This window comes from Labrus mixtus, chromosome 6 (assembly GCF_963584025.1).
Source record: "Labrus mixtus chromosome 6, fLabMix1.1, whole genome shotgun sequence".
Classification (NCBI taxonomy): Eukaryota; Metazoa; Chordata; class Actinopteri; order Labriformes; family Labridae; genus Labrus; species Labrus mixtus.
Genome location: NC_083617.1, coordinates 20,823,340 through 20,835,764, shown reverse-complemented (window position 1 = coordinate 20,835,764; position 12,425 = coordinate 20,823,340). Strand labels below are relative to the sequence as shown.

At 38.4% G+C, this 12,425-nt stretch overlaps 1 protein-coding gene across 2 annotated transcripts in view; it reads right to left on the bottom strand.

Annotated features, from left to right (window-relative positions):
• Nucleotides 1-2,232: 2,232 nt before the first annotated feature.
• LOC132975697 (spectrin beta chain, non-erythrocytic 1) overlaps nucleotides 2,233-12,425 on the bottom strand; it is a 114,155-nt gene continuing 103,962 nt past the window's right edge. For both annotated transcript variants that reach the window (XM_061040431.1, XM_061040430.1), the window contains 5 exons: nucleotides 12,143-12,200; nucleotides 7,050-7,252; nucleotides 6,545-6,718; nucleotides 6,005-6,047; nucleotides 2,233-5,307 (listed from right to left, as the gene is read on the bottom strand). In XM_061040431.1, coding sequence (XP_060896414.1) covers nucleotides 5,089-5,307; nucleotides 6,005-6,047; nucleotides 6,545-6,718; nucleotides 7,050-7,252; nucleotides 12,143-12,200 — 697 coding nt within the window. In that variant the 3' untranslated portion in view covers nucleotides 2,233-5,088. The remainder of the gene's footprint in view (nucleotides 5,308-6,004; nucleotides 6,048-6,544; nucleotides 6,719-7,049; nucleotides 7,253-12,142; nucleotides 12,201-12,425) is intronic.

The following is a 12,425-nucleotide window of genomic DNA, read 5'->3' as shown; positions in this document are numbered from 1 at the left end:
CACCCTAAACATGCATGTAAGGATGAACTACCAGTGGGTTAAAACAAACAACCAGAACGACACATTTTCTAAACATCTGAAGAGAAAATGTGACACATTTAAAGAAAAAAAGTGGGTAGGAAGTGAAGCATCAGCAGGAAGATTTTGCACCTTGTATCCTGAGACTCTGTCAAGACAAACTGTAAAGGTTTAAGTAAAGGCCTCATTTTTAGCCATCTGTACTTTAGTGAGTGATTCAGTACCTTTCTCCATATTGTGTTGTCCGTTTCTTTCCCTATTATTAGCATCGCTTACAGAGAAGATGCTTTGCTCTTTGTCTCCATGTCTATAACTATACTTTGTAATCTATTGATCTTCCCTAACTTCCACTCTCTCATCACAATGTGGTCATCTTTGGCTCCAGAGAAAGTAGATGGTGACATTGAAAAAGCCAAACTTGAAGCTTTAAAACAGTAATCCACTGACCAATACAGTAAGTGATTTTCCCTGCAGCTGCATCCAATCTTTTAGTCTTTGGTCATTGTTTTACAAGATTCACACTTGGAGCATCAACACTGCATATCCTGAATGCAAATATTTCTTAAGTTGATAAACTAAATAAATAATGAAGCTTATTTTTAACTTCTGCCTGATTAACACTTCTGAACACAAAACACTTTAAAACTTTGAAGACCCTATACATCAAGAAGAACTGTGTAGGAATCATACTTTTTGTGTGTTTCTACCTTTTCTTATCTAAGGACTGTCCCCACTGTTATGATGACCAGACTGTTTCATTTTTCTTTATGATGTTTAGGTGGGGTTGTTTTGATAATGTTTGTTTTTGTGTGTTGTGTTTTAAATGTCAAAGCATGTTTGCAGAGTTTTTGGCAGGAAAGGAGGGGTTTCAGAGTAAACCATACTAAAAACCCACCTTACTAACTGCACAGGTCTAATTTTACACATAGGAGCAGTGTTTACCTCTGAGCTCCATGACAACACACTCCCCAGTCTGCAGACGGAAACAGCTGCAGCAGCAAAACAAACACAGGTAACACCAGCTGCTGCCTGGATGTTGGAGGTGGGGTTTTAAAGAGCCAATAGATGGTGTTGACTTTACACTGTTATAGTGGTGCGGTAGTTAAGTTTGAGTTGTATGTTCAGGTTCAAAGCATTGTGTGAAACACTTGGTAATACTGCTTTGCACAGTTTAAGTGTTGCCACTTGTTTGTTCATCGGCTGGTCCTCTTGCACCATCTTGTGGTAAAAATACAAAAATCAATCAACTGAAACTGCAGATTCAGCAATTCTCTAATGCACCTGTTAAAGTTGTTTAAACAAACATTGAAAGCTGAAAGATTGAAAGCTGAAGAAGAGTCGTGTGTGTGTGTGTGTTGGTTGGTCTGTGTGTGGTTGTTGCTGGTTTTATGATTCAGTAAAAAAAAACACTTTTGCAAACATATTATGCGCTAATATAAGTCTGTCAATGTAACTAATTTGCCATGAACACAAATAACAAGAAACATGGCAGTGTCTCTTGTTAAAATGTGTAAACCCTACAGCAGAAATAAAACTAAAGTACAGTACCTTTTTAAAGTCTCAGGTATTTGAATTGAATTATCTTAAATGAGGTTTTACAGTGGAAATGTAATTATTTTTCTAAACCTCATTTATATCTTTTTGAGTTCAGTATCTTGTGTGAAAAACACCAGCAGCTGTTTACCATGTTTCTCTTTGTCTGCTGGGATGAACTGCTAAATCTTTTATTCCACACTATAAATATATACTAAATTTAAGTTTGCCCTGGGCTTTTCCACATTTGAAACAGTTTGGTAATCTGTTGATTTGCGATGGAGCATTTGTTTTGTGTAAACAAAGTGCAAGGTCATTTATTATTTAACCTGTAGAATACCGCTTTGAGTTTGGCTTTTTACCATTTTGGTCATTTCCAGCCAGAAGTGACAACAACTAAATAAAAAGGTGGATACTGAATGAGCACAATTAAGCCAAGCCACGAGAGGGGATAAACAAATGTTCTCAATGACTAATAAATGGTTAGATAAAATGTGATCAAAGGCTGCTCCATGAAATCAAAACTGATGTTTGTAGCTGTGAGTAATTTAGTCTTTTGACAAAACTCTGACATACATATTATAGAAAGTCTATCAGTCGTTTTTTGTCAGTTTAGCAAAAGAAGATCATCTATTATCATAGATTTCACACACATAAGTAAACAGGCGGAGTCTGTTTGGCTCATTTTAAAAGCATTTTAATGGCTTTTTGCACATATGTAACAGAGATGGGGAGAAGTCTACGGGTGCAGATCCAACTAGCAGTGACCCCTGGGTCCACATCACACTTGACTACCTCACCGACAAAAGCCCCTGCCCTGCCCACTCCCACCCAACCTACCCCACCCACAACCCCATCGTGGCATTGTTGATTGTGCAATATGAAGAAATATCTTGTTACTATGGTTACAGTGACAGAAGAATGCACACTATATTTATCAAATCGCCAGAGAATGTAGCAAAAAGAAAAAACTCAACAGGAAACATTTCAGGACCTTCGCCCCAGTGAAGAGGGTTTTCAGTTCCTCGAGGTGTTTCACCAACGTGCAGCCTGAGTCCCATCCAAACCAAACCACCCCCCCCCCCCCCTCCAGCTGTGGAAAACAAACACACTTCTTTTTTTACACATTGGGGTTAATTCCAGATGTTTTGTTTCCACTTTTCCTGGCCGGTATGGAAGTCCATTAATGACATAACAAATTCAAGCCTTAACCCAGCAGCCCCTTTTTTAGAGGAGTTTTTGGATTTGTAGGTCAGTTTGAAACCTGAGCTCACCTTTTCTGATGGCTATGCATGTAATAATCCAACATCCAGACATTTAAAAAAAACCTGAAAGGACCTGAAAGTTTGGGGTTAGGCATCTTCTTAGCTTCCCAGTGCACTTAAATAAACTCATTTTTTTTGTTTTAGACTGAGACTTGGTCTTTAGAGCATGTGTTTTAAAATGTTGGACCAAAGGTTAAACTAGCAGAGTAAGCATGCAAATTCAACATACCATGCGACAGGAAGTATGTTCTCATGACTAGTAATCAAAACTTCCACACTCTGCCTTTATCATGCAGACAAATGACGTTCTGCACACTTCTGTAGATCACAGTGCCAAGTGATTCTATTTATTTTGTCATTAAAGAACTTCCATACAGGATGAGCAACTCATCACATTTCACTGCGAGATCTTCGCCGGCAAACGTCTGAAATCTCAAAATATGGAAATGCTGAAGCCAACAAGCAAGCGACCATTATTCTGCAACATTACTCACTTTCAGTAAATGCTTTTGAAGAACCGACTCGTCCACTTAACAGCGATGCTTAAAGTAGTTTTTGATTTTATAGTACATCTACATCTCCATACTTGTCAGACTAAATTAACTTTAGACATAGCTTAACTGTGGAACAGAAAATACATACTGGAGGAAACTAAACATATTCCAAAGGACTAAACGTAAAGAGAGTCAAAACTAAAACTTATTGGATGCTCTTAAGTTTGAGTTCTCCAACATTCTTACTGGTCTTATTTATTTATTTATTTATTTATCACCCCATCAATAGCTCCTTCATTCAGATTTGTTAAGTGTACACATTGTTAGGTTTTCAGGTAAAGAAAATGATACTCAAGTGAAGCTTATAACTGTCGGTAGGTCTTATTAGTAGTAATGATAATAAGTGAAATTAAACACAGGTTTATTTTTAACAGTTTGTTATACACAAGTTATACATACAGTTCAAAGCACCGCAGGGTAACACTCCAAATTACAGCCGTTGTGTGTAATGCTGCAGGGATTACACAGCACTGGGAAGAAAAAGAACTTAATGAGGATACTCTGCTTTTCACAGGGTTATTGCAACAGTTTTAACCATCAGAAAAGCAGAATTAGTCAGTGCACAAAAAGCTGTTCAGTTTTGTAATTTGATTTTCATTTTTTTCCCCCCGCTCTCGACAAATTCAATGTCTTTGAACGTTTAGCGCTTTCACAACGTATTTCTCTACATTTGGATTTACTCTTACAAAACTCAGAGGAGGTGTAATTTCAGAGGTTTACCCCGCCGTGGTCTCAGTTTTCCCCACTACAGAGGGATACACGTCATCTTGCAAAGACAAGGCCTCGCAAAAACTGAGGATGGACTCTAACGGGAACTACCTACAACTTCCCCAAAAAAACAAAACAAAAACCAACAAAACAACTCAAAAACGGAGACAACTGGGGAGCGTAAACACAACCCACGAAAGGCAGTAGTCGACGAAAAAGCTGGGACAATGAGAAGCAGAGAAAGGAAACCAAATAATAGGATATAGAAAACACAAATAATAGCATTAAGAATAATAATAATAATAAGGAATAATCTGGGAATTCTCCTCTACTTGGTGTTGTTGTTCAGCGGCAAACTCTGGATTTTATTTCCATGACAGCAGCTGCCAGAAGCGTTTGCAAACCCCGTTTAAATTATTTTTGCCCTTCCATCGATCTCTATTTTTTTCTTTTTTTTTTCCTGCTCCTTATCTTACAAAAACTGAACAGAGGATACAGGTGGTGTGTTGTAGCTGTACTGTAACTCTGAGCCAGACCGGACAGTTGATAGGCACAGAGTGGAGAGTTTTGGCTCGGAGCTTGCATGCTGGAGTCACGCTTTGAGAGGAAGAAGAGGAAGAAGAAGAAGAAGAGGAAGAAGAAGAAGAAGAAGAGGAGGAAAGTAGAGAAGGAAGAGAACGAGGGGCTGTTTGGGAATTATTTTTGACATAGCAACTGCGAATATAATCTTCTGATAAAGTCTGTTATCCTCTTTCTATTACATCATCATTTCATTGTATTACATTAACAGACAATGTAAAGTTTTGAAGACATTTATATTCATTTACAAGTTAATGGTTAGTTTTTTATGATTCCAGTATAAGTTGCTAGGCGCTGACTCTAGATTGATTGACACGGACATCTTCAACAAATATTTGATCAAAGATGGTTTGATATTGAGGAGCGGCCCCAAACAGCACCAGAGGGAAGAGGAAGAGGAGGAGGAGAAGGTGAGAGGGAAGGAGGAGCGTCTATTTCTTCTTGCTGAACAGACTGAAGCGCTTCTCCTTGTCTTTCTCTCGTTTGCCCGGGCTGGACTCGGCCGCTGATGCCGCCACCGTGGCGACGGACGCCGGCAGCGTCTGGGCACGTGCGGCGGGGGCGGGCGTGCTATGGCTGCTGGGTGTGATCTCCATCTTGTCGCCCGAGACGGCGGCTGAGATGGCCGAGATCCACACGTTCATCTCCTCCTGGAAATCAGAGAGAAGGGGAGCAGGGGTGGAGTTAGCTAGAGGAGTAGTGGTTACCTATCACTAATACAGATACGAGGATTATTAAGGGACACTTCATACTGTGCAGTATTCGGCTCAACGTAGGAGTCCCCACATGGGCAGTTATAGGTATGGAGGAAAGGTTAATTAACGTTCCTGTGAGGAACTTTCAGTTTGTGTTGATTTTGGCGCCCCCTGTGGACAAAGCTATACTTTTCATGTCTTAGCCTATTTTGACCCTTAACATGCGTAAGTTTAAAGGTATATGTTGATAAAATGCAAAAGAGCTTGTCATTAACTTGTGGCTAATCTATTCATTTTCAAATCTTAATAAGTAATTCTTAGGAGGGTTAAAAGTTGAATGTTGTTGAGATCTAAACATAAAAACACATCTATTCATATATAATTGACATGATAAGTGAAGTTCAAACTAAATTCAATAATTTATAAAAGAAGTTAAAGAACTGAATAAGAAAAAGATGTGAAACAAAAGTAGCACAACAAAAAGGTTAGGTCAAGTAATAGATAATCATTACTTAAGCCATATTAACAATATCATTGTCAAACAGAGAAATACCTGGATGGTTGTTACCACAGTAAATATTTGATGAGAAGGATTAAGAATGAAATAATACTGGTGAAAGTGTAAAATTATGTATTTTTTGTTTTTACTTACATCATCTTTGGCTTGGAAGAGATACTCATTCCCATCAGTAATCCTGTGGAAGTGAGACATCATAATTGATAATCATCAAATGGTTAAATGAACAATGGATGGTTAATGACAAAAAATATCGATTTATAGATTCAACAATTTGTTTTCTTTCAACATGTCAGTCAAATCTGCTCTCATGGGCTGTTCAAACTACTGATCTCTGAGCAGATTTATGGAAGTTCATTTGCTGCGTAATTGAGAGCTATAAACATCCGCTGAGATTGTAAATCTCTAAAATATAGCTGCCAACATTTGACTGAGTTATGAGTCTTAGAAGTGTGATTTTGGAGTTCAAAAAGTGTTGATTCACTCAAGGCAGCAGTTGCACCTCGAGTCTCTCACTTTGTTTTTCCTTCTACTGTGCAATTCTCCATCTCCTGTTTTTTTTTGTTTGTTTTGCAGTCACGTCTCGTTTGCTTCAGGCATTTAATATCTCTAAAACATCAGATTGCGGTACATCTACAAACATAAAGTTGCAGTTTTTCTCATCAGGATACTCACTTGAGCTTAAAGACATGTTTCTTCTTCTTGTAATCCAGCGCCACCTCGCAGACAGCGTCCTTCAGGCTGATGGGAATCTCGCTGTGGTAGGGAATGCCCTGACTGGCGCTCTTCTGATCCTTATAGAAACCCATCTCCTGCTGATTGATCACACAGTACACGTTGTGCCACGACCTGCAGAGAGGCACAAAGAAAGTGTTAAATCCTCTATCATAATATTTATGATAACATATTACCTTTATGTGATGGAAGAGCTGAAGAGAGAACAACATTTACACCATTATGTCACTGAATTTTATGTCTTCAAAACAGATGGGAGAGAATTTTTCCCAAAAGTCTAAAAATGGAAATCTTTACATGGCCAGTTGAACCATCAAATGTTTTTTTCTGTCCTTCACGGAGAACAGGTGAGGACAAAAGAGTAACCTCACAAAAATATGTTGTTGTGATAGTAATCAACTTGCAACTTTTCTTTGCAGTATAAAAATCAGAACCCGATTCCTACCTGCTTGAAGCCTTCTTGTTATGCCCCTCCCACTCATGTTTGCGGTGCAGGAAGCCCTCCAGCTGGGACGTGGGCGCATCCTGCTGGGTCTTAGCAGGCAGGGTCGCTGCCTGGCTGGCCTTGCCCTTGCGAGACGCCCCGGGAGACCCCGCGGGGCTGGGCTCCGACACTCCATTCACCACCTCACCCCCTTCAACATTATCCTGGAACCAGAAGAGAGAGCAGAGTAAGAGGATGACAGTGGATGCATAGATCTCTCTTAATACCACAATCTAAAAAGAATTTCACACGGATGCTGTAAATCAGAGCTGCAGCATGCAGAGCAAAGCATGGTAACAGGCTGTGTAGACACTAAGATACACTAAACTTACGAAATCCAATAATTCTACCAAAATTTCGGACCCTAAATAGCTAGAACATATTATGGGTTCTAGGGCAGTTACTCGCCAAAGGTCTTCCTTAACCTTCTGAACTAACTACAACATATCTAAAAACCAATGCCAGCCAACCTTGGACACTCAACTGAACTAAACTTCAAACAGCCTTTAAAGCACTTAAAAAAAAAAAAAAAAAAAAAAAGGTTTAATTGTTTGTGCTCAGCGCTGGATTCCATTAGCGATTAGAAAGAACATCTGCATTGTACATCAAAAGCACAGAAAGGTAATGCTGTCGGATCAAGCACTGATTGCAGTTTTAGGACATGCATTGATCAATCACAACGACACTTCACACAACACACAACACAGTGTGGACAATATGACGAAAGAAAGGAGAAAGAGATGGGAAGCACAAAAAACAACAAACAAACAAACAAACACAAAATCTCAAACAATCAGCAAAGAAATTGCTTGGAAGTCATTACTGGGCATTATTATTGGTGAGGGGAGAATGCGATTGGCCTAGTGTCAAGACAGATTTTATTTTCTCACACCACACCCACTCCAACCGGATGCTTATTACCCTGTTACTGCTCTGGGGTCTTCGAAGGCATGATGAATGGAGGGCACTTTTTGAGAACAGTTCAGAAGCTGGACCGATCCCATGAGCTTTAACTGCAGGGTTGCATGAGCTGGACCAATCCTGGGAACTTTTATTTAAGGTACGGCAAGAGCTGGACAGATTGTGTGAGCATTCGTTGGGAGCCTTATAAATTAAACTGATCGAGCTAAATTAAGGGTTGGACGAAATTAAAGAACGGTAAGCGACAGCTAATCGAAGACTGAACCCATTCAGAGATTACTTTCAGTAAAAAACTCTTAACCAGTTTTTTAAGAGTTCTTTGTTATTGCTTGTTAAGTAAATCCTGGGACCAGGTCTAAGAACTCAAAGGTTATAAGTGGTCATTGAGAACCTCCTGACCCATTTGAGTACTTGAACAGAAATATCGATTAGACATCCTGACAGCAGTCACAGAATGACAATCAAGAACTGGACCAGTCCTAACATTTCATCTCTTCTAAAATATAACTCTTTTGTAAAACTGTACCAATCAATGTAGCGTATGTGTCGCACTATTCATTTTACAACAGTGGGGAAAAAAGACAGTGGGTTTTGGATTGAGGTGGTTGGGCATGTTGAAGAAACATGGTGTTTGTGGGTTATTTGAAATGCCTATCTTTTATCTTTACCAAAGACTGCTAATATGAAACGTGCTAGTCTTACTCTTACCTATGAAAGTTGTGTTTTATAGCATTATCTTCAACTACGTTTCTCCAAGAATAGTATAGGAGGTAGAGCTTTTAATGGATGATTCCTATTTTTCTTTAAAATCATATACCAGTCAGGGTCGGGGAGGCCGACACTCTATACTTGAAAGAGTAGGATTTCAACTTTTCTTTTTGATACAGCTTATAGGTAGGTTTGGCTCAGGCTTGGACCAGGCTTACAGCTGTGGGATGTGTTACGCCAAGCTCCTGTCTTCTCCTCTCTAACTTCATCTGTGTGCTTTAATCTCCCATTGATACATGTTAAACATTTAAATCTTCCTGGTAGTAATTCATCTTTCCTGTGGATCGTTGTTGTGAACACTTGCTGCCATGGACCTGCTTGACTTCAACTTTCATAATTATATCTGGTCATACTTGCATTTTCATTATATTAGAAATTTGCTGTATTTCCTGTTAATAGATGTTCATCGTGAGTCTAGTTCTGCGCAAGTTTTCTGCCTGATACATGGAAGTTTTTCTTGTCATTGTTGCAAAATGCTGATTTATGGTAGAGTAATGTTGTAAATAATAGAAGAACGAGGACAGTCTTGACCTGCTCTTTTTGAATACAATTAAAGCCAGGAAGTGTCAAAATTGATTTACTCTGATTTTAGAACCAATTTTGGGCAACCATTTTGGTCAGCTCGGCTAAATGTGAGAATGACTGTGAATGCTGTAATTGGAAAATTACTATTATTTAATTGAATTGACCATAAAAAATGCAGAATCAAGTGCTGCAGAAAGGTCATTGATATTTGACTGCTCTTAGGTCTAGTCAGAAATGTATTGGTGAAATGATGGAAATATGTTGTAAATTCACTAACAAGTCTGGCAAGCAAAATGTACTGCATAAAGCCAACCCCTTTTCTACTCAGAAAACAAAGAGATAGTTACGCGACCAAGTTTATAGCTATTTGTGATATTTACAGTTGTGGCTAGCCCCAGGCTGAAAAGGGATAAAGAACATGAGATGAAGAAAAACAACATTGACAGAAAACTGAACTGAAATGCTTATGATGGTAACAGCATGCAACAGAAAAACACACTAACAATAAAACTGTTTATGGAGACAACAAGTCAGAGCTAAACATGGATAACACATACACAGACAAACCAGAGAGGGTCTGAGTGCACTGACAAGGTTTATTGTGGAATGTGTGTTAGTCAGGAAACAACAGAGGGCGATGAACTGGCATGCAAATGAATCCAGGAAGAGAAAAAAATAATATAACCATGAAAAATGGAGACAATGGGTAATAATGATAATACAGAAGAGGGTTGAACTGACAAAGGTGACTAAGTAAATGTTGTGAGTATGATGGAACACACACACACGCACACAGACACACTCAGACACACACGTCCTACATTGTATAATTTCAACATTTGACTGAGTTATGAGTCTTAGAAGTGTGATTTTGGAGTTCAAAAAGTGCTGATTCACTCAAGGCAGCATTTGCACCTCAAGTCTCTCACTTTGTTTTTCCTTCTACTGTACAATTCTCCATCTCCTGTTTTTTTTTTTTTGCAGTCACGTCTCATTTGCGTCAGGTGAGTTAAATCTCTTTTACATGAAACGGTGGAATGATTTGATGATCAGTATGTCACATTGGAATGAGTTATGATTGAATTTTTTGGTCATCACATATGGGTTTGTATGAAGAAATTATTGTGTTGTTTACAGAAAAGATGTGGTAACTCATGAGTGTTTGTTAAATGTGTCATGAAAAAACAATATGAAAATGTTTAATTTGGGGGTTAGGATGTAGACACATTTGGGGCTGCTGGATAAAGTTAACATTTTTGAACTACCCTATATTTTGACAGTGATTTTAAGAATGTATTATTGCCTTTAAGGTGAAATATTTCTGTAAAATTATTACCTTCACAAATCTTGAGGATTTCGTGAATTGTTTATGTAAAGTGATAATGATCAAGCTACACTTAAGAAGCATTAGATTCTTTATTTTAAGACAATAAGAGTAAGACATTTATTTTAAAATCATCTCAATATATTTGAGAGAATATGCTACAGGCTCGATAAGTTTTCTACTTTCTATGTTATCAGTAATGAATGCCTGCGATACATTTGGGGTGTTCTTCTAGCTTGAATTTTACAACCTGATATCTCGTTACGCTGATGACAGTACAATCTACTTTTGGAAATCTTATCAGAAAATATTCCCAAAAAATTACAGCTGACTAAAAGGATCAGAGATTACCGTTTGTGGCTTTAAAACATGATTTTGGCATGAGGGCAAAGAGTTTTGTTGATGTTCTTCTCAGGAGTTCACATTCCAGAGTGTGAGTTTGTAAATGATGACGTATAATAGGAGAAGAATTAACAGCTGAGGGGAGAGGATAGCAGGAGTGTCAAGCTGAGGGACAGAGGGAAGAAAGGAGGAGGGAAAAGAAAAATAAGGAAAAGAATGGAAAGAAAAACAGGCGTGTGTGTGTGTGTGTGTGTGTGTATGTGTGTTTTGTGGTCCCATACTCAACTTGTGCGGTCACACTTACAGTCACACTCATTAGAAAAAATACAGATGTTTAAATTCAGAACTACCCATGAGCCACGGCTAAATTTGGTCAGTTTTGAAAGTTGGAAGAATATGGAGCACCATTTTCTAGAATGATTCTATTTTTGTTCGTGGTCCATCACATATTTTTTTGAATGTTCTAACTTTAAATAACTACTTTCAAAAAGGAATGTTAGATAGATAGTTAAAGGGAAAAACATACTATGCATGTTATAACAAAAATAACGTTTTTCCCCACATAATTTCATCAACAGGATTTTCTGAACAATGATAGTATATTCCTTTGTGCTAACTTTAAACAAATGAGACCTTCATGATGATAGTTGGCCCTCTTAATTCAGTGGTACCCTTTGAGTTTTAGAGTCTCCAGAGACTACATTTCCCATCAGTCTTATTGCACCCTGACCCTTGTTGCTCTCACTGAAGAGCTTAGTAGAAGTGCTGTTAAGTCCTCTGAAAGATAATTAACTTATACCACAAAGCAATGTTAAAAGATAAAATTAAGCATCTGACACTTTTAAAGAACAACCTATTACACCTACACACTAGCAAGAAATGAATCAGTTATGAGGAGAAACGAACAATAAATGCTGAAAACAACTGATACATAAAGGAATAATGTGGTTTTTTTACAACCCTGTTTAACATTACTTTAACATTAACATAATGTTATGATGTGCACGTGGTTATGTTTCAGTATCTAAAATGTACACATCGTTAATACGTGTTGGTGTGTGTGTGTGTGTGTGTGTGTGTGTGTGTGTGTGTGTGTGTGTCAGGGTGCAGCATTGCCCCTGCGGCTCTGCAGGGTGCTGCTGTATTTCTGGTAGGCAGGAGAGCGATAACTAACCCTGGGAGACTCCTGGTCGGACGGCAGCCCATTCTGAGACACCTGCTCACCTCCCTCCCTGCAAACACACGAGGTAAACAGAGTGTTATACATATTCATCATCTATTTCACACACATACACAAACTGGCGAGCTCTGCAAAAATCTGTTGATCATCTGACACCGGTAACATTTGACATAGTAAGCTGTGACAAGTAAAGAATATCTCATGTTTTTCCAATCTACACTTCTACTCAAACTATATAATAATAATTTATCCTTTATTGATCCCGCAAGGGGAATTT